The sequence below is a fragment of the Ursus maritimus genome (genome assembly GCF_017311325.1).
Source record: "Ursus maritimus isolate PB19 chromosome X unlocalized genomic scaffold, ASM1731132v1 scaffold_X1, whole genome shotgun sequence".
NCBI lineage: Eukaryota > Metazoa > Chordata > Mammalia > Carnivora > Ursidae > Ursus > Ursus maritimus.
Genome location: NW_024423319.1, coordinates 114,905,590 through 114,927,715, shown reverse-complemented (window position 1 = coordinate 114,927,715; position 22,126 = coordinate 114,905,590). Strand labels below are relative to the sequence as shown.

Below are 22,126 nucleotides of genomic sequence, written 5' to 3'. Positions count from 1 at the left end.
AGAGCGAGCTGTTGAAAGGGCACGTGCAGAGGCCTCAAGCACAGTGCTCACTGTGCACCGTAGGCAAGCCCCAGAGCTCAGGAGCACCCCCGCCGCCCCGGTGAAACGTTCAGGTATTAAATTGCAATGAATTTGCATCTAAAATCTGTAATGTATTATATCCGATTTGCATGGTCCTTCCTGACGGTAAAGTCCTGTGCTCCTTGAAGCACCGAGTAACAGGGTGACGAGCCCCTGATTGCCAGATCTCGGATTCCTAAGCCAGAGCGCGGGCTGTGTGGTAATGAGATGAGAAGACATGTCCCCCTGCCCGAACAGGCAGAGTCGCACCCCAGCCTGGGAGGTCCCACTCCCCCCGGACTTCATTTCCGTCCGCCTGTTCACCTTTCGTTCCTCCGGAGGCCCTGACTCCACGCTGGACCTTTCTAGATCTTGGCTCCTGCCCTGCCTAAATCTGCTCCCAGGGCAGATGGCTCAGCTCGGTATCATTAACCTGCAAATGTGTGTCGCTTAGCAAGATGAGGCAGTGAGTCATCCCCAAACAGACCCCAGCGAAAAGCTGCAGACGGAGGAGTTGGAGGGAGTACAGACCAAGAACTGTAGCTACACTTACATCTCAGGCCGTTAGACATAAACGGAATTTCCCTGGGCTGTAGATTGGTTGTTCAAGTCACGGATCCAAAGTCACTGGAAATTGAAAACATGTTGCTGGAGCCTTGACCTTATAGCAGCAAGGGCATTATTCACCATTTCTCTTATGTTCTATTTGGCATTGACCCTGGCTTTCCTATCTGGCCCACGTTGGAAATCACTTTCCAGGGAGCAATCAGAGGTATTCAAGGCTTAAAAAAGTAAAAATTTATTTTTCTAAACTTAAAACAGCATTTCCAAGAGCATATCCATGACAAAACGGACACTGGAAAGCAAAATTCTCTTTTGCCTCCAGGAGGGAAAGAATTTTGCCGAGAAGCATTTTTTCCTTACCTTCTCACTTAGGATTTATTCAGAGCCATGAAATGTTTCCCTGTAAAAGGTCTACACTGATTACTTTATTTACTACTGGAAACTATTTGAGTGTCTAACGTGTCCACAGCACTAGTAAATGCAGCAGGAGAAACAAAGATGAAGGTTTAAGTCCCTGTTCTGAAGGTGTTGGGAATTGGGTAGTAGACAGAAGTGAAGGATAGAAACCAAATATATGTCTAATTATTTCATAAGATGGAGCCTGATCGATTTCATGGGTGAGACCCACCCACGTTCGGTGGAATTCTCAAAGTTGAGCAGAAGTTGTGACGTGGCTGGAGAAAGCAGTGAAGCCTTCCGGAAGGAGGGCTCATGCAAAGTAGCTCTTGAAGGAGTGGGAGGATATTAACTGTTGGAAGGGGGGAAGGAGTGCCCCAGGGTGGGGATAACAAGACAGGAAGAGGCAGAAAGGGTCGGTTTAGAGAATGGCAGGCAATTTAGTTTGACCATAGTGTTGCCTCTGTGTAGGGAACAGAGTAGGCCAAGGGTGCAAACTAAGATGGAAGCCGGGTCATGGTGATGATACCTGTACAATATTCAAAAGGCAATAAGGATTGTTTGGTGACTTGTGTGCAAGGCGTGGCCTGATCAGAGCCATGCTCTTGGAATGTCAGTTTAATGTCGTGTCTGGCATCAGCTTTTCTAGGAGCAGAGCCCGTAAAGGGGATTCTTGTGTCAGTCATCTGTTGCCGAGTGCTCTCTGTCACAGGCTGTGGTGGGGAGAAGGGGTGGAGAGAGGTGCAGTGTTGTTGCCCAGATTCCTGTGGGCAGCTTGATTCCCATTAGCTAGATGAGTGTCTGGTCAGTGAGTGACTTGGGTGACAGGAGCAAGGATGGGATGTTCTCACGGATGGGTTGTCACAAGAGAAGATAGAGATGAACAGGATTTGGGGTCCAGGTGACTGGGAGATAAATGTTGACGTTAACAAAGAATAGGGTTTGGGGTCGAGTGGGGAGATGCTGTGGTCGAGCCAGGGACTCAGCGGGAAGGGAAGTAGGCCGCGCTCCTGGGCCGTTGCTGAGACATCCTTTCGGGCGCTGGCTGGTTCCTGAGCTCCTACTAGATCCAGAAGCTGCTCAGGGCTCCCGACTCCCTGCAGACTCCTTTCTCTCTCATTCATTTTTCTTTTGTCCTGTCCTCTCTTCCTCTTTGGGTTTCCCCATATTCCTTTTGTCCCATCCACGGCCTCTTCTCCCTCCCTCCTCCCTAGGAGCCGGACTCAAACTTCCCATCATCTTCGACTATTTTTTCTTGCTCCCAACCCAGTGAAACTTTCTATCCTTGGTGTTTCTCCCATCACTTCTCTCATCAAACAAATACTTAATGGAGTGCCCAATTTGTGTCAGGTGTCTGGATACAGAAGTGAAAAAAAACAAAAACAAAAACAGAAGAAACAAATCCTGCCTCTGTCGTGCCAGCATCCTCCCCTCCTCATGATGCTTCTAGTTCCCATCCTTAGGGCTGGAAGTCGTGCCTCCCTGCCTTCCATCTCTGGCTCAGTCATTTTGACTGATCACACACAGCTTTAAAAATCGAGTTTGATCATTCAAAAGCAAAATAGGAGAAATATGGAAGACAAAAAAGAGGCCAGTGACAGAAAGCAGGAGGACCTTGACACTTGACCCAGGATTGCTCTGGAATCCCTTCCAGCTACTTCTTTTATTAAATGTTCTTGTGTTTATGTGCAAAACTAGCTGCCTGTGGTCTGGGAGGCTGTTTTTCTTTGAATGCCACTTGGAGGCACGGCAGTGCTAGGCGAAGTTGTGATAAACTTGGGTAAACTCGCACTCAGTTGGGGTGGGGGGGGGGAGAGTGATCTAGTTCTCAAGCAGAACCCTTTCCAGTGTCCCGAGGGGGCAGACTGACTAGAGAGGAAGCAGAGCATCCTCTCCATGCCCCCATGGATTTCTCCGCCGTACGGAAGGCTGCCGAGTTTGACCTGCGTGCATTTCTCTGCCAACTACTCCTGTTCTTGTATCATCAAAGCACCTTTCCCTTCCACAGCGACGTGTGAACCTGGATGCAAGTTCGGTGAGTGTGTGGGACCAGACAAGTGTAGATGCCTTCCAGGATACACCGGGAAAACCTGCAGTCAAGGTCAGTACTAGAGGCCAGGGCCCGAGCACAGACGAACCAGAGCTTTCCAAAGCCGTGCAGTCACTGCAGAGGCCTCTGTGCCACACACGCCCTGCCCACCGTTTCACAGGTTGTAAGTTGAATCTTCAAGTGAAAGGGGTTTCAGAACTAGATCTTTCCCTCAGTCTCTTCTAGAAAAATATAAAAGTCATTCTGATGTTTTCGTTAAGATGCCAGATAAAAGGCCTTTTTTCCTCCTCTCAAATAACTTGTTTCTAAAATAATTTTCATTGTGTTTTTACACTACCAGAGTAATGCATGTTTTTTACTGAAAAAAACGTCAACGATGCAAAAAGATAGAAGTTAAAAAGTGGGAGCGGAGTTTCCCATCAACACACACACACACACACACACACACACACACACACACACACCAGTCCCTCTTCAAACCAGCGTGAGGAGTTTGTCCTCAGTCCCCGAAGGGCTCTTCTCTGGGTCGTTCCATTTTTACTGCCCGAGCGAGCACCCCGGGGGCTGTTTCTGTGATGCTTCAGACACGAGTGTTTCTCCTGGGCAGTTTTGCGTGTCCGCACATACAGAGCTGGCTCGTGCTTCTCAAGGCTGTATCCTCGGCCCCGATGCAAATGCTTTTATCATGGGTGTAAAAAATACTTCGTTTAACCACTCTTATCTGCCTTGGCCCCAGTGTCTTGCCGTTACAAGCAGTGCTGAGTCAGAAGTCATTCCACATATATCCTTGCACCCTTGAGTATTTTTATAGGATAAATGTCCGAAAATAGAATTGTTAGGTTGAATGACATGCATGTTTTTATTATATTTTTTATTTATATTTATAAATAGTTTATTTATATTTATTTATATATTTATATATTTATTTGTATTTATATATTTATATATATTTATTTATATTTATAAATATATTTATATTATATATTTTATTATAATTGACATATTTAAAAAGGTAGTTTAGGACTTATCATAAGCTGTTTATCCGAAGGTATTAAGGAGTGTATTTATACTATGGACAACAGTGGTTCTCAACTTGGGCAATTTGATTCCCCAGAAAGAGTTGCCGGATAAAATATAGATCTCAAGGCAGATTTAAGTTGCAGATAAACAGCAGATAATTTTATAAGGTACGTAGGTCTCAAATATTGCGTGAGACATACATCGACTAAAAAAGTTATCAGTCAGTTATCTAAAATTCAAATTTAACTGGGCATCCCCTATTTCTGTTTGCTCCATCTGGGAACCTTACCCCAGGGGACACCTGGCAATGTCTGAAGACATTTGGGGGGTGCTCCTGGCATCTAGTGGGTGGAACCCAGGGAGGCTACTCAGCCTCTTACAGTGCGCGGGGCAGCCCCCACTACGGAGAACGATCTACCCCAAATGTCAGCAGTGCTGAGGCCGAGGGGCCCTGGGGGGTGAAGAATTCTGTAGTTCAGAAAGCGTCTGCGGTCCGATAATGCAGTCGAGCAAAGAGCAGCACAGCAAGTTCGGCTGTCCCTGGGGCTGCCAGGCTTCTGGAGGGACGGACAGAGTCCCAGAGACGGGCAGGCAGCCACTCCAGTGTGCCACCCCCAGGCCTCGCTGCCAAGCTGCGAGGTTAGCTGCATTCACTGAAGTATTTATATAGCTCCAGCCCTGCAGCTCAGGGGGGAACCTCTGAGCCTCTGACGTCCCACCAGCAGCAGAGGCCGGCGTGCTCACCTGCTTCTGAGAACCGCACCCACCTGCCGGAGAGGCGTGGCAAGGACCGCGCTCTAGGAAGCGATAACCCAGCGCGTCCTTTACCAGAGGGGTTCACACCAGAAAACCTGTTTCTCCGTATCCTCCTGGATTCTGTGCCAAGATATCTTCTGCAGAGGTTTAGAAGAGAGAAGATATTTTTCATGCTGGTTTTCAATTCCCGGTAAAATATAAGTGTTGAGGGAGTGGTCTAGTTGGCTCAGGTTTGGGACTGTCTCCTCCCGCAGCTTTCCTGGCCCCCGGGTGGCCTGATCAAAGTCCTTGTATATCCATTAATGGTGACAAGCCTCAGCCCCCCACTGTGGTGTCTTTCCCCCAAATGCTTCTTCCAAGGGATGAATGAGGCACCTCTGAGTTAGGGCCAAGTGATAGGGCGTTTCTCCATTTCCCGTTAATGTCCAATCAGCCTTTTCTAGTTTTCCCTTTTGAAGGGGTTAGAATCCATGCAGGAGAAGGTAGAGTAGAAGGGATAAGCAATGGAGAAGGAGCTTTCAAATGTCCCACTAAGACGTCAGAAAATTCCTGTGTAAGGTTCCTGTCAGAGGCGAAAGCAGCCACTTCTTTATTTTCAAGGATGCGCTTTGCCTGTTGCCCTGCCGAATTTTGGTCTTACACAGAATTTGGTTCTTTTCTCCTTTCTGTATCTTCCTTGAAGTAGTTAAGTCATGAGGCACCGACGTGACCACATTTCCAAAGATAAACTTCTCTACCCATGATTGCTTTTTTCTTTTAAGATGTTATGTGTTTATTAGAGAGAGAGAGAGAACTCGCATAAGCAGGGGATGGGGGCAGGGGGAGAAACAGACTCTGCCTGAACCGGAGCCCAATGTGGGGCTCGATCCCAGGACCTTGAGATCATGACCTGAGCCAAAGGCAGGCACTTAACTGACTGAACCACTCAAGCACCCTACCCATGATCGCTTCCGAAGTTTTGTTTTCCTTCTGTATCTTTTTTTTTTTAATAAAAAAAAGTCATTTACTCTTTTTTTTTAAGAGAGAGAGGAGGGGCAGAGGGAGAGAGAATCTTAAGCAGGTTCCACGCTGAGCGCGGAGCGTGAGGTGGGGGTGGATCTCATGACCCTGAGATCACGACCTAAGCCAAAACCAAGAGTCGAACACGCAACTAACTGAGCCACCCAGACACCCCAAAAAGTCATTCATTCTTAGTATTTAAATTCTTTTTAGGAAACACTGAGAAGCAAAGAGAAGAAAGTCACCCTCAGTCTTACCACCTGGAGCTAACCATTATTGGCATTTAGAGCATAGCCTCCCAGGCTTAAATGGTGTCCCACAGCCTCACCACCGACAGCTGCCTGTCAGGGCTCCCTCTGGAAGGGTGTGAGCCAACACAAGTTAGTCGGTGTGGGGCCGCCCGAAACAGGAACAACTGAAAGTAGGCTGTGGGTGCCTGTCATTGGCTGCCTGGGACAGTACTAAAGGCTAAAGGACCTAAATTGTATTTCTAGCTTTTTATTCAAGTATTATACACACAGAATTGTGCATATAACAACAATGTACTGCTCAATGAATTTTCAAATACATCCACATAACCAAGAAACAGAAACTCAGTAGCCTTCCTGAAGACCCCTCCTGCTCCCCTCCAGTGACTTGCCCCCCACTCCCAACAAGGAACTCCATCTTGACCTTTTACAGCACAGATTACTTGTGCCTGACTTTTTTTAAATTTTTTAATTTTTTTAATTTTTTATTTTTTTAAAGATTTTATTTATTTATTTGACAGAGATAGAGACAGCCAGCGAGAGAGGGAACACAAGCAGGGGGAGTGGGAGAGGAAGAAGCAGGCTCATAGCAGAGGAGCCTGATGTGGGGCTCTATCCCAGAACGCCGGGGTCACGCCCTGAGCCGAAGGCAAACGCTTAACTGCTGTGCCACCCAGGCACCCCCTGACTTTTTTTTTAAAAGATGTAATTTATTTGAGAGAGCGTGAGTGGGGGGAGGGGCAAAGGGAGAGGGAGAAGCAGACTCCCCGCTGAGCAGGGAGCTCCAACTCTCAACCCCAAGATCAAGAGTTGCATGCTGCACTGACTGAGCCCGCCAGGCGCCCCTTGCCTGATTTTTAATGTCCTCTGTTGTCTCCAGCTTCTTCCGCTCACTCTCAGGGTTGTGAGCTTTCTCCGCTGTGGCTTGGAGCCGTGGCTTGGTCAGCCTCATTGCTGTGTAGTATTCCTTTGCGCAAGTATACAAGTCATCTGTCCTGCCTTCTGTTGGGAGATGTTTGGGTTCTTTCCAGCTTGGGGCTATTAAGAATTGTGCTACTGTGGACATTTTAGTACATATTTCCTCGGTGGGCGCACATCCACATTGCTGTTGGGAAGCTACCCCGGGAGTGGAATCTCTAGGTCATGTGTATACGTGTCTCTAGTGACAGTAGATTCTGCCAAACAGTTTTCCAAAGTGGTTGGGCCCATTTGCCTCCCCTCCGCCAGTGCACGATCGTTCTGTTTGCCCCACATCATCATTAGTCCTTCGAAATGGAGTTTTACTGATGACTGGGGAAGAGGCGAGTCATTGCCCTGTGTACCCACCCCCAGCAGTGGGGTCCAGGGAAGCCAACCCAGCTCTCCATCTTGATGTTTCCTGATCCGGTTAGCCTCTCTTCATGTCCTGCCTGTCCCCTACAGATGTGAACGAGTGTGGAGGAAGACCCCGGCCGTGCCAACACCGCTGCGTGAATACGCATGGGAGCTACAAGTGCTTTTGCCTCAGCGGCCGCACGCTCATGCCAGATGCCACGTGTGCGAGTAAGTTCCGACAGCCAGGCTGCTCGCAGTCATCCTCCCAGACTAGATGTTTGCCATAGCAACAGTTTTTTTAAAAATCATGGTAAAATAAATATAACATGAAATCCACCATTTTAAACTGTACAATTCAGTGGCATTTCGTACACTTACACTATGGTACAACTATCACCACTATCTAATTCTAGAACATACTCGTCACCCCAAAAGAAAACCCTGTGCCCATTAGCAGTCACCCCCATTCCTCCTCCGCAGCACCCCCTCCACCGCCACACCCACTAATCTGCTTTCTATGTCTCTGGATTTGCCTATTCTGGACATCTGCGTTTTAAAGAAAGAGGCTAATTGGGGAGAAAAATAAATTCTATTATCTCTATATATGCAGGGTGTATGGGGTTTCTTCATGAAAATAAGCATATTGTTTTAGGGAGGTGATACGTTTAAATTCCATCATGGGACATCAGTTTTTCCCACCAACTGCCTTTCTCACGCCCCTTGCTCCATGCTCAAAGATTAGTGACTCTTGTTGGAAATACATTCCGATTCACATTCCTGAAAAGAAAAGCCCTTCTGTGATAAAGAGAAACCCATGTCCTGTGGGAGGTAAGAGTATATCCATTCATTTATCTAGAGGCAATCAGGTTTAACGTTGCAGCTGAAAGGCAAACCCATCCTCCCTGCCTGTCTCCCTTCCTCCCCTCGTCGCCCTCCCCTCCTCCCCTTTCCCCCCACTCCCATCTCTCTTTCCTCTGTACTGCAGCCCCCACCAAACCCGGAGCTTACGGCTTCTGTAGCTTCCTATGGTTACAGAGTTATGGGCTCCCTAGGCCATCAGGGGCTTTGCCACAGTTACAGAGTCTTGGCTAGTGCCTGGCTTGCTTCTCCCCTGGCTTGTCCTTGTGTTTCCTGTCCTTGGCAAGCGGCCCCAACACCACCAGTCACCTAGATCCTCTGTTGGCAAGCAGGCTTGAGAGCTAAAGCAGACATTTGAAGTCTTTTTAAAAAATTCTTTTTGTTATAAATGAAACAGAAACCCATAGGAGACAAATATGTATATAATATATACAACATAATATGTAGTTGAATGAATTCTTGTAAGGTAAGCACCTGTGTAACCACTACCAAAGAGAACTTTGCCAGAAGCCCCCTCCCTACCCCATCACGGAAACCACTATCTAGGCTTTCATAGTGATTGCTTAACATTTTTAAAAAGACCTATGCTAATGGATGTTTTGAAACATTCCATGAAAGCCTAATCAGTGCCAAACAAGGTACGTTTTCCCAAATGGATGGATAGAATTAGGTAAATGTTGAAGACTAATTTTAAAAGAAGACAACTAAAGAGAAAAGAGAATAAATGAGCAATGTTACCATTAGTAGGTGTTTCTTACGTTACCTTGAGGTATGTATCCCTCCTTGTACCTTCTGTGTCTATTTCTGTATGTGGAAGGATTGCTCGGGCTCCCTGTTTAGAGCTCGAAGTGTCCAATGAACCCTGGACCTCTCTCCTGATTTTATTTCACCTGGCTCCTGATGGTTTCTTTTGTCCCACTGGGTGATCGGCATGTTATGGATGGCACTGGATAAAGGGAGTATATTCACTGCACTTCCCTGTTGGAGACATCTGTGATCTATATATAGTAGACTTCTGCTAAGGAAATGCATTTTTGTGGGATAAATTGTGTTTAGCAACAAGTGACGAAAAATCCACCTAAATTATCTCATTTACTAAAAAAAGATGGAGGTAGGCAGTTCCAGACCAGTTCAGCAAGGATGCACTCTCTGCCATTCTCAGGGTACTGATTTTATTCTCATGCTTGTGACCTCATAGTCACCAGATGGCTGTCCCAGCTCCAGATATCACACATACATTTAAGGGAGGGCTGACAAAGGGGAGAGGAGTGATGCCAGTGAATGAATGACTCTTTCATGCTTGTCCCTTTCATCATGCAGCAGCATCTTTTCCAGAAGCCCTGCTCCCTCTAGCAGACTCATCTCTATATCTCTTTGGCCACAGCTGGGTCCTAGGGCCACCCATTGTTGCTGCAAGGGAAGCTGGGATGAAGACAAGTAACTGGCTTTCCAGCCTCAATGATGGGAATGGTGAGAAGAAAAGGGGTCCAGGATGGCTTTGGGGCAGCCAGTCAGTCATATTTGCCACATGTTTTAATACAGACACAGAAATGACCAGGTCTCTTGACCTGAGCGACTCTCATTGAGGCTGGGTCTGTACAGAGAGGTCTGTAGAATGGATGTTTTTCCCGATGACTCAGATTGATCGTCTGCATCCGAGGTTGCATTTCCGCCTGGAGAGGCCAGCCGGGTGACATAAAGGCGCGAGGAGAGAATGTACAAGAGGAGAGAAGGAAATGGTCTTTGGTAACTGAGGGGTGCCTGCCCGAGCTAAAGACAGGAAATTTAATACACTGGCCCACAGAACAAACCGTGGTGCCGCCAGGATGCCACCCTTGCCCAGATTCCATTTGGGTCTCAGATCAGGACGTTCATCCTGTAATACAGTCCATATATGACACCGATTGTCCTAGAATGCAGAGATCCTTTCTCAGTGAGGGCTTTTTACCAGCTCGCAGGAGAAGCTAATGTTTGCGTACGTTTTCAGACTCCAGGACGTGTGCCATGATGAGCTGCCAGTATGCCTGCGAAGACACGGAGGAAGGGCCGCGCTGTCTGTGTCCGTCCTCGGGCCTCCGCCTGGCCCCCAATGGAAGAGTTTGTATAGGTAGAGCGGCCGGGCTCACCTGCGCTCCTCCTCCTTCCCCCTCTGCTGAATTGCTTCTCTGTCATTCAGCACGATCTGCTTGTTGGCTATACTGAAAGTTCCTGGAAGTACAGATTTATGCCCATTTCTGAGCCGATTGGCCACATAGACTCTAGATACACTTTGGGATGTTAGAAAGAACACTCCTCTATTACTTTGGGATTGTCTAATGCCCTAGTGGAAAAGGGATAAAGGTAATTTTATTTTAGTATATTTACCCTGCATGTTTCACTTCAATTACCATAGAAACGTGCCACTTACTGTCTATCATTCAGTGAATAAAATCCCAAGGGCCATTGGGCTCCGTTTTGGACTCCGGCTAATGTTTTCCTACAAAAATGTATTTACTTATTTTGCATTTTTAGATCTAAGACTATTGAGAATAGTATATCCTATCTACGTTAAGTTAGCAAGTAACCAATTTCCCATTGTCCTTAAAGGTTGCTCTAAAATATATGAACTAAGTATTCCAAAATCATTTCTGCTTGGAGGGATGAGTAAATTAAATCCATGATATTAAAGGAGGAGATAGAGCCTTCCTTTATAGCTTTGAATTCAATCAAGTCAATGGATTAGAACTTTGGTCTCTTGCTCTCCCCTGTCTTACTTTGTGTCTTAGTTTTGGGCCCCGCAGAAGCTGACCCTGAAGAAGTAGTTGATCTGGGAGGTGATCCCAGGGAATGCTGGTTGAGGAGGAGGTGAGGGAAGGCCCCAGGGCAGGGGTGAGTTCAAGGAGCCGGTTAGGCCTCTGTCCCCTCTAGGAGACAGGGGAAGCTGCCTCCAAGATTTCCTTCCGGGTCAAGGGCTCTGGGGATTTATGCAACAACTCCTGTTCTTTATTGACTGCGGGGGCGGGGGGGTGTGCTCTGGAACATTGACTCCCCGGCACGCCCCGCCCAGCCTGGATGAGGGTCACTGCAGAATGTTGCAGGTGCAGCCTTACGCAGGTACAGAAAGGCTGAGCACCAAGGGCGATGGATGGGGCACCCAAAGGGTGCCCTCAGTGACTGATGCAACACTTTCTGCCTTAGTTCCCTTGTGGATCTGAATTCTGTTCTGTAACCAAAGTGTATATACTCATCGTTCTGTACTTAGATGCAAGTGAGCACATAGCATTGATAAGGGCTGTCAAACCAAATCAGAGTATTCAACGAGTTGTTAATCTTTATTTAAATAAGCAAATATCTGTGCAATTGAATATTCTTGTTTCCTGCAATAGAAATACTTCTCAGTGCTGAACTTTGTTTATCCCAAATGTATATAGCTTGATAAGCTGCATTTCAAAAGTTCAGCCAAATAGGCCCTAAATCAGTTAAATACTTAAAAAAAAAATCCCTGTAAAATTTTAATTTTGGCCCTGCTCTTTGAGAGTAATCAGATTTAATTAGATTCACAGGGTTTAGTATTCCTCGGTGAAATAAGATTTATATGACCAGGCTCATTCCTGACCAAACTGAAGCCAATTTTTACCCACCTCTGATTTGACGGGTGTCATTTTTATTGAAGGGAAAGATGATCTGCACGAAAGTGGTCCCTGAAAAATTATTTTGGTCCATCCAACACGTATTTAGTATTTTAAGAATGCAGAGAGAACAATAAGGCAGCACCAACTTGCATGTTTAACCACAGGTCCAAATGAAGAACATAAAACATCTACTCGATGTGACATCTTCATGTGAAAGCAAAGCCTGAGTCTGGATATTTGGGTCAGCCTAGCCGCCAGCCCCTCGCTAACCTGACTCTCAAGGAAAGCAGGGAAGCCTGTTATCTGCTCAAGTTGCATCACGACCTCATTACACTTGACCCACGATTTATGTTTAAGTGCGGTTGTAGGAAACCACGTCTCTGGTATTTGGGTCAGTATTGTAGGAGCCTTGGGGAGCTGGCCCACGCACTAATTCTTCCGTAGAAGACGACCTCGGAGGTGTGTATCTGGTTTGCTTACTGTGTAGTTACCGGACTCGGTTTTCAAAAGTTGTATATGCCATACAATACACACAGCCGGAAAAATATTAATTCTTTCAACAAGCCTGTCATGTCTCTGTGCCAAGTGCCAGACATACACTCCCTGCCCCAGAGGAGCCAGGGCCTACCAGGAGAGATGGGGATGTGAGTAGCGACAGGACGGCGAGACGATGGCTCGAAAACGAGAGGTACAACGTGACGGAAACATATAAAAGAGGAGCTGTGAGTGTGCTGAGGGCTTCTAGAACACTTCCCGGAGGGTGTGATGAGGGCAGGAGAGTAGTCAGAATTCTCCACCAAAGAAACTGCTGTGGGTGTGCGCGCGCGCGTGCGTGTGTTTCGGAGGGAGAGCGCTTTCCTCGCCATCACTGACACCTTCTGGTTCTGCATCCTAGACATCGACGAATGTGCCTCCGGTACGGCCGTCTGCCCTTACAAGCGAAGATGTGTGAACACGTTCGGGAGCTACTACTGCAAATGCCACGTCGGCTTCGAACTGCAATACGTCAGGGGCCGATATGACTGTGTAGGTAAGAGTGGGGGCGCCTTTCCCTTTGCCGTCTCCCCGCCAGACCTGTAGGCTTTGTCTACAGGTATTTGGCTGTCGATTCGGTCTAGTAGTCGAACAGTCTCCTGTACTGACCAGTTGAACAATACCGAAAAGGTCACGTTGTTTCGTTTCTGGCCTTTAGGGAACTCTGGCGAGATGCGTCAGGTGAAGCCAGGTCAGTAAAGGTCTAAAGTGAGGGACTGCGGTGGATTTAGTTCTGCTTTGCAGGTAGATATCTTGAGGTGATTTTTGTGGATTTTTGGACAATTCGGTTGGTTTTCTTTTTTTGATTCCCCAGATACATATCTAAAAATGGGAGCAATAAAGCACAAAAGGAAGAATAAAAAGGCCTGTTTGATCTTGATCTGAGTGATGTGTTCCTAACAAGTTTCCTTTGGAGGTGGCTTTAGAAAAACGTGTGAGGGAGAGGAAGGCACATGTTCTTCCCTTGTTCGGCCCTGTCGTGGTTCAAGTTCCAAGTCGCCTGAAATGTTCCCTTTCCAGGTCACCAAAGCCATTCTCTGATAAGATTCTGGTCTCAGTCAGCTCTTGGCCTGATCTGTGTGAAAGAAAATATTTTGGCCTTTAGTGAAGGAATTCCAAGTCTGAAGGAGCGAGTGAAGGGGGGTGTTTGGGAGCCCTTGGACGCATTCGCATTGAGCCTTGATGAACGCAGGACGGGGCCTGCCCTACTGTGAAGGGAGACCCAGGCTCCCCATAGATGCCTCCTCATGTAACGTGTGGAGCACATGTGTGTACAACGGGGAAAGCTAACGGGTTGGGGAGAAAGCAGGATTTCTTTCAGCCCTCCATCCACAGCGTCGCAGGACATGTCCTGCATAACCATGTTGCGACAACGGTTGGCTCCAGGGTTTTGAATCACCTCGTGAAGCCTCCACATCTCTTCACTCAGATCTTTTTAAACACAAAAGCTGGCCTACACGGGCTCATAAAATCCATGTTTCTCGTGGGCTAGACCCCAGGCCCGCTGCAGACCCATCTGGCTCCGTAACGCAGTGGTGCTGCGTCACAGAGAGGGCTGCTCCTGATACCTAGGATGTTCCGCTGGACAGGGTGGGGATGCACGTGGAGAGCTGCCAGGAGAAACACATCTTGTGATTCTAAGTGGTTAGCACCGGCGCTCCTTCGGTGGCTAACTTAAAAACAATGGACTATTTTGTGTGCTTATGTCTCCCAAAGCGTGGAGAGCAGGTGAGGGGGAGAAGAGGGCTAATGAACTTCTCACTCGGGTAGGATTCAGCAAACTTTCCTGGTCTCCATCCAGCAGACGAGCTCAGGCCAGCCCGACCCTGCTCCTGGCAGCCTGTGAGCAAAATGCCTATGAATTCAGATGACATCAGCGGTTCATAGCCCACCTTATCCTTTGTTGGTTAGGAGTCCCAAGCCCTTCCACGTGTAGAATTTATTTTCTGGTACTGTTATTTAATTCTGAATTAGACGGAGGAAAAAGTTAAGAAAAAAACCTGAACGTCTTACAGATTCCAGTAGTGTCGATGAGCAGTCGAGATTGCCGTGGGGGCGGCCGGCTGCAGGGAGCCCCCCAGCTCCCCGTGTGCTGGTGTCAGGCAAAGGCCGGGCTCTGGGCCAAGGCGGTGGGAGTTTTGAACACCTCTCGGTTCTCAGGCCCCACTCGGTTTGTTTGGCAGTGTTGAGTGGTTGGCCCTGGAGTTGCTCAAGTGATGGTGTTAGTAAGTAAGGGATAGTCTTGGCAGCAAGCCCTGCCGCCACAAAGTTGTTCACGGGAACGTTCACATTTTTAGATATAAACGAGTGTGCCGTGAATACCCATACGTGCAGCCTCTACGCCAATTGCCTCAATACCCAAGGATCATTCAAGTGTAAATGCAAGCAGGGATACAAAGGCAATGGACTTCAGTGTTCTGGTAAGTAGCGTTTGCTCATGGTGTCTTAGCTGTTCTCCGTAAAGCGTTCTCTCCGTATCTCCTTCCTTCCTCCCTTCATTTCTCTCTGTGTGTCTCTCTGTGTGTCTCTCTCTGCACGCATGTGCGATTGCATGTACATGCAATGTTGGAAACTTTTCACTCTGCCTTGGTCTTGTCTTCTCTGCTAATCGGACTACATCTTCATCACTCACTGAAGTTGTGGGCACTGAACTTAAAGACCAGCCAAGGTTCTGGATATTTCTCTCGTCACAGCTTACTTTCAAAATTGAAAATAAGCTTTAAGGACAAATGGCGCTGTGCACATGTTATCTGTCGGGATGCGGTAGGTTACGGTGCAGTAACAAGCAATCCTGAAACGTCAGTGCCTTAAAGCCACAAACGTTTTAACCACGTGAATCAGAACTTCTTACAGAATATACAACCAGAAGAAAGTATGATGAAGCTGATGTCACTTTATCTGTCATCCTCAAACCTAGATTCACATTTTTTAAAGATTTTATTTATTTATTTATTTGAGAGAGTGTGAGAGAGCACGAGTGGGGGGGGGCAGAGGCTGAGGGAGAAGCAGACTCCCCTCTGAGCAGGGAGCCGATCAGGGACTCAATCCCAGGACCCTGAGATCATGACCTGAGCCGAAGGCAGACGCTTCACTGACAGCCACCCAGGCGCCCCAGATTCACGTTTTTAGCAAAGAGTCCCATTTTTCTTGTTGGTAAACTCCTTAGTGCTTAGGTGGTAAAATCTTAAATTGGTAAACCAAATGTATAACCAGAAAATGTCCCTGCTGTGAACAGCTGTGACAACAGTAATGGTTTATGACTCGTACTGTGTCCAGAGAGAGTTGTCCAGGGTTTCTTCTCAACGTGGTCACTGAAGAGCCACGCCGGCAGAGGCCCCGTCTTACAGTCAGCTTGGAAGTAGGGCCCCAAAATATATCGTCCTGCTGTGTGTCCAAAGAGAAAACTAGAAATCCCGATGAGGACCAGAATGTCTGCCAAGGCAAGCCGGCGGTGACGACAGTGTGGTCACTGTCCTGACAGGTGTCTCATGGCATTTAGAGTCACGCAGATTATCAGGCTGCTCTTGTCCCTTTAGCACTGGCTCATCGCGTGCCGAGATCTGTTGACTGTCCAACTCCATTCTCCTGTGTACCCCTAGCAGGCGCCCCAGGTCTTCCAACACGTATTGCTGCAAGTTGTGCCTTGACCTGTCCCATGCCCTCGGGCGGCCGGTGCTCCTGATGACACAGCAGAGCAGCTGCTCTGATGGCAAAAAGAAAGTGTCTGCGCCATGACACACACCGAGCGGCTCAGGCGTAAAGGCTCACAGTACCCCGTGGGCTGTGGTTGAGTGCTGCTGGACTGGGGTATGTCCAGAAGGAAGAGGAGGCTGGAAATCACATTCTCTGAAAAATGCCAGAACTGGGCAGCATTTCGTATGGAAGAAACAGTGTGCAAAAGTATAAATGGTGCCTGTAGGTATTTGGAGGGATGTGAAATAAAGTGACGTCCCAGGGGCACCTGGGCGGCTCAGTCTGCATCTGCCTTCGGCTCAGGTCAGGATCCCAGGGTCCTGGGATCGAGCCCCGCATCGGGCTCCCTGCTCAGCAGGGAGTCTGCATCTCCCTCTCCCTCTCTCTCTGTGATCTCTCTTGCTTTTGCTCTCTCTCAAATAAATAAAATCTTAAAAAAAAAAAAAGTGATTTCCCAAGGCAGACTAGGAGCCATGGGTAGAGGCTATGTTCTCTCTTACAAATGATGGCCAGGTGTCTGAGAGTGGACCCCAGAGTCCTGCCGAGTGGCACATTCCACCACGCAGCCTTTCAGGCCCGGCTCCCGGCTCTCGGCAGGATTTCTGCCTTGGGCTGGACGTGGGATTACAGAGCCACTCAGCCTCCAGGAACTCGCTGGTGTGGTGTCTGTCCCTCGGGGCACACGTGTTCATGATGTCCTCCTGGAACTTTATTCAAAGACAGAGAAAGAGAGGGATGGGCTGCCTGTACAGGGCCGTGCATGGGTGGGTCGGGAGGAGGGATGCCATAACCTGGAGAGGCCCCCAGAGAGGAAACTGAGTAAATCAGCATTCTTACTGGATGATGGTCAAGGGCTCCTTCACGCCACCAAATCTGAACATGCATATTCCAGCCTCATTGTCTTGGGCTGTGTGGGGTCATGGTCAACAGCTGAGGCTCAGGACCTAGGAAAGCCTGAATCTAAATCTGAGCTCTGCCCCATCCTGCCTGTGACCTTTACTAAGTTGTCTTAACCTGTCTGAACTCGGTTTTCTTCTGTGCAGTTTGTGATGAGCTAGGCCCCAGTCCCTGGGCGCTCCCTAGTTGCAGCAAGGCAGGGTGGACAGTTCCAGGCAGATCTTAGCCCCAGTGCCGCGGGCTCCCTGCACGTGGCCTTGCACGTTCTCTAGAGTGCTGCTCAGCCCCTTGGCAAGGACAGCCCTCAACCAGTGGGCACCAGGAGTCTGGATAGATACCCCCAATGGTTGCAGGATGGGACAGTTCTGAGGCGTGTTCTGCATCGGTTCCCAGATGTCCCCAGCAGGACTGAGCCCATTACCCACAGTGATTTCCTGCCCATTGAGACACCATCTTTAGCTTTTCCCCCTCCCCGCCTTGCTCTCCTCTTTCCCCCACGCCTGCCTCCTGGGATCCCCTCCCAAGTAAACCCCCTGTACCCAAACCCTTGTTTCAGGTTCTGCTTGGGGATACTCTCACTAAGACAGGTAACCCTCAAGTGCATTGTGAGGTTGGAATTGAGGTAATACAGGTAGAGGGCTTAGTTCCACTGAGCACATGGTAGGTGCTCAATAAAGTTACTTATGGTTATTGTTAGTCGGGCCGTTTCAAAGAGCTGTGTGCTAAGGGCCAGCCACTCTCTAATCCGACCTTCTGTAAATGTAGATGCGCAAACACTGCGTGTCCAGAAGAGACGCCTCAGGAAAACACTTGTCTCAGGAAGGAGGCCACTCGCCTCCGCAGACCCGCCCGGGGCCCCAGGCCTAGGATCAAAGCAAGCACTGCCGGAATAAACCTGGAGTCACTACTTCCTGATCGTTTAATCCCCTTCAAACCACAATGTGTGTGTTTTTTTTAAAGATTTTATTTATTTATTTTAGAGAGAGCTTATGAGCAGGGGGAGGGGCAGAGGGAGAGGGAGAGGGAGAGAGAGAATCTCCAGCAGACTCCCCGCTGAGCGTGGAGCCCAACATGGGGCTCAGTCTCCTGACCCTGAGCTCATGACCTGAGCCACAGTCAAGAGTCGGACACTTAACTGACTGAGCCCCCCAGGCGCCCCCACAGTGGGTTATTCATGTCCACATGAAGTCCACGTCGCGATGCATGTGGCAGGATAGTCGTTTGCAGCCCATGCTTTCTATATTGTCCCCCAGTGTTTTGAAATTATAAATCCCACATCAACACAAACATTTCTTATGTCAAGAAGACTCCTGTTTTTCTTTGACCATCCGGCTTTAGGCATATTCTTGGGTAAAACAAGTTTTTCTCTATTCTTTGAAACCTCAAATTCCTCACAATGTTCTGTTTGATACCTTGAAACCATTCATTTTGTTGCTATCCATTCTGCAGCTGAATTTTTTTCTTTCATCTCTCACCAGAGTGTTTATTTAAAAGAGAAAACTGTCTTTGGATCATTTACTATATTACTTGCCCAGCCCTTTCCATTCTGCTTTGATTCTTTGTAAAATAAATAGCCATGTCTCTGTTGAAAATTGATCTTAACAGACTCTTAACCACACTGCTTAAAGGATGGCCCAAAATTCATTTGTACGTGCATAGGAAAGTCATGCAAACAAAATTGAGAATCGCATCCAATTAGCATGCAGCATTATAAAATGTTATATTGTAAAATACGTTTGTATGTACGTGAATCGCTGTTACATAATATACGGCACTGATACAGCAAGTTTTATTATGAGTTCATTGTTTTTACAAAAGACTCTGTGTTGCAATACAGAAGAGGAGTTAGGGGGCGCCTAGGTGGCTCATTCGATTAAGCATCTGACTCTTGATTTCATGGTCTCACGGTTGTAAGATTGAGCCTGGCGTCAGGCTCTGCACTAGGCGTGGAGCGTGCTTCAGATTCTCTCTCTCCCTCTCCTCCTCCCCTGCCCCCAAGGAGGGAAAAAAGAAGAAGAGGAGTTAGTGAGTTGCGCTTATGCACATATGGACCCAGAGGAAGGAGTACCCTAGATGTAGATGTGTGGTTTCTTTCCTGGTCTAATATATGTGAGTATTAGTAATACCCTGCTAGATAATTTGGTCTTAATGTGACAGTAGCTCTACTCATTCTAAGCAAATCAAAACTTCAGTATTACCTGACTTGGGTAGTAAGTCCATTTAGGAAAGGACACCATGTCATTTTGTTACCCTGAGCGGGGCTGCTGGGATTACATTGCCTTCGCTTGACTGTTGGCCCCCTGGCCTACTACCTGTGGGCTGTAAATGAACGATTTAATCTTTAGTGCTTCAGTTTCCACATCTGCAAAATAAAGATAATAGTATCTGGCCCTTAATATTCTTTTGATGATTACATGAAATAATCCAAACAAAATAAATAAACATCCATATAAAGGGCTTAGTTCCAGCCCAGAATATATCAAATGCTCAATAATCATGCACTAGGAGTAGGAGTAATAGTGGCAGTGGCTTCTTTACCTGAATTCAACAATTGTTCCCGTTAAAAGCCGTTTCCTTGCATGTTAGAAACGTGCTTCTGATTTAGTTCAGTTTATAGACCGTATATTCAAGGTCACAGGTGTTGCTACAACGGGCCACTCCAACTTTCTCCCTTAAATTATAGTATAAACGTTAGAAGTTTGGAGGTATGGCCTGGACAAAATATCTTTTCAACTCAGTAAAAGATTTTAAACATCCTGGTGGTGAATTTTAAAAATAATAGCAAACGGGCACCTGGGTGGCTCAGTCGGTTCGACGTCTGACTTGGTTTTGGTTCAAGTCACATCTCAGGGCCGGGGGATCAAGTCCGGTGATGGATTCTGCACCCAGCTCAGGGTCTGCCTCAGATTCTCTCTCCCACTCCCTCTCCCTCTCTCAAATAAATAAATAAAATCTTTTAACAAATGAATAGAATAGAATAGCAAACAGGCCAAATATATGTCAGGCACTAATCTTAGTAATTGACATGTATTTGCTCACTTAAACCTCACAAAAGCCCTATTCTTTTTTTTTTAAAAGTTTTTAAAATTTATTTATTTGTCAGAGCACAAGCAGGGGGGTGGCAGGCAGAGGACGAAGCAGGCTCCCCGCTGGCTGAGCAAGGAGCCCAATGTGGGGCACGATCCCAGGACCCTGGGATCATGACCTGAGCCGAAGGCAGACGTTTAACCAATTGAGCCACCCAGGCGCCCCACAAAAACCCTATTCTTATCCCAACTTTATAAATGGGTAAACTGAGGCAAAGGGGAGTTAAGTATTGCTTTGAAGACAAATGCCCAGAGGATGCGGGAGCTAGGAGCCAAACCAAGGGAACTGGGCTCCCGGGCTGTGCTTAAACGCAGGCTAGGTGTGTGCATGACCCATGGCTACTCCTCGGGGGTAGCCCTTGCGGGCCCCTCCACAACAAACTCCCATGGCTCAGCCTGTCTGCCATCCTAGCCCCGCCCTGTGTCCTGGGTCCCGTGGTACAGTACCTTCCTCACCCATGCTTAAGCCTCTCCTCCCAGCACTGTGCGCAAAGTTCAGATGAGAGGAATGTTTCTCCTGCCAGCGTATTACAGATCGTCTGATGAACCAAGCCCAGGTGAATGAGTGGCAGAGTCCTGTCCCTCTTGGGAAAGATGTTCTCACATCACAGTGATCCTCTCTAAAGTTAAGATTTTCAGGTAGGTAGAAGTTTTTGACAAAGCGGATATTCAGAGAAATCTCAAATCTCTCCCAAGAGAAATTGTCAACTTCACTTACAGAAGACTGGCCTGTGATTCTGAAAACTCTGGAATTCCCTGTTTTTGGGTCTGCGATCCCCAAACGTGCCAGTGACCCTCCTACTGTCACTTCTCCCACATTTTTATATTCTTAAAAAGATGTTGCATTAATCAAGAAACGTTTAGGAGGAACAATCAGCACTTAAGTTTGAAACAGCAATATCTAGAGAAAGCCACATCTATCCATTCAGAGTCATGCACATGCCTAGTTTTGTTATCCCTCGGCCCCAGCTCTGTTTACATAGTAAAGCAGGAAAATTGTTGACACCACAAAGGTTGTGATGGTTTGATTTTTTTTTTTTCCGATAGGAAAAAAATCGAAACTTCAAAGCAGAAACTGAAAGCAGATGTTTAGGTTTGCCTGATGTGGGTTGAAACCCTCTCCCCATTACTTAGTGAAGGTCCTTAGTTTTATGTTACTGATTGCGTGAAGGAAATTTCGAGGGAATGGGTGTTTCCTGTTAATTTTTCATGTGAGGTCTTGGGAACAGACTCAGGGAACCGTAGACAAAATTACCCAGTGGGACCTCCAGAGGATGAAGGTCCATATGATCAGCACCTTACAATCAAAACTTGCAAAGAAGCTAAACAGGCCATCTAAAGGTCAGGAAAATGGGTAATGATGCATTACTGGTATTACTAGTAGTTGGTTTCCAACCCGTAACTACAGACTGTCACACTGATAAACAGCTAGAACATTTCGCTTTTCTGAAAAGGGAAATGCAGCTCTTGCCATAACAGCTTTAGATTTATTTCAAAGTAAAAGCGATGTGTTAATTAAGAGCATGTATATTTTCAAAGCATTGTTCCTTTTTCTTTTGATTATCTCAAATATTGTAGACTTCTGCTCGTTTATTTTTCTACCACTTTGGTACAGATTGAATCAGCCAAATGATGGAGAAGGAACTGAGTGGGAGAAGAGATGAGAAGATTGCCAAGAAAAGTAGTCTAATAAAATCCCAATCCAGTTTATTTTTCTAGCATCCTTTATAGGTACTGAACTTAATGTCTCCTCCCTTATTTCATTTCCCTCTAAACTATGTCCAAGTAGTAGAATTGAGTGAATTGGTTCAGGTGTTATTAGACCCTTTCTTGCCTAGTCTTAGACTGGCACATGCCTAGATATTTTATAAAAGGACAATATATTTGATTTTAAAGATCAGTATTTTTAATTCTTTAAAAATTACCTTTTTTGGGCACCTGGGTGGCTCAGTCAGTTAGGCGTCTGTCTTCAGCTCAGGTCATGCCCCACATCGGCCTCTCTGCTCAGCAGGGAGCCTGCTTCTCCCTCTGCCTCTGCCT

At 47.1% G+C, this 22,126-nt stretch overlaps 1 protein-coding gene across 1 annotated transcript in view; it reads left to right on the top strand.

Moving 5' to 3' along the window:
• Positions 1–2,869: 2,869 nt before the first annotated feature.
• EGFL6 (EGF like domain multiple 6) overlaps positions 2,870–22,126 on the top strand; it is a 34,052-nt gene continuing 14,795 nt past the window's right edge. The window contains exons 1-5 of the mRNA XM_040634441.1: positions 2,870–3,055; positions 7,516–7,635; positions 10,253–10,372; positions 12,772–12,906; positions 14,708–14,830. Of these exons, the coding sequence (XP_040490375.1) occupies positions 2,917–3,055; positions 7,516–7,635; positions 10,253–10,372; positions 12,772–12,906; positions 14,708–14,830 (637 nt within the window). The 5' untranslated portion in view covers positions 2,870–2,916. The remainder of the gene's footprint in view (positions 3,056–7,515; positions 7,636–10,252; positions 10,373–12,771; positions 12,907–14,707; positions 14,831–22,126) is intronic.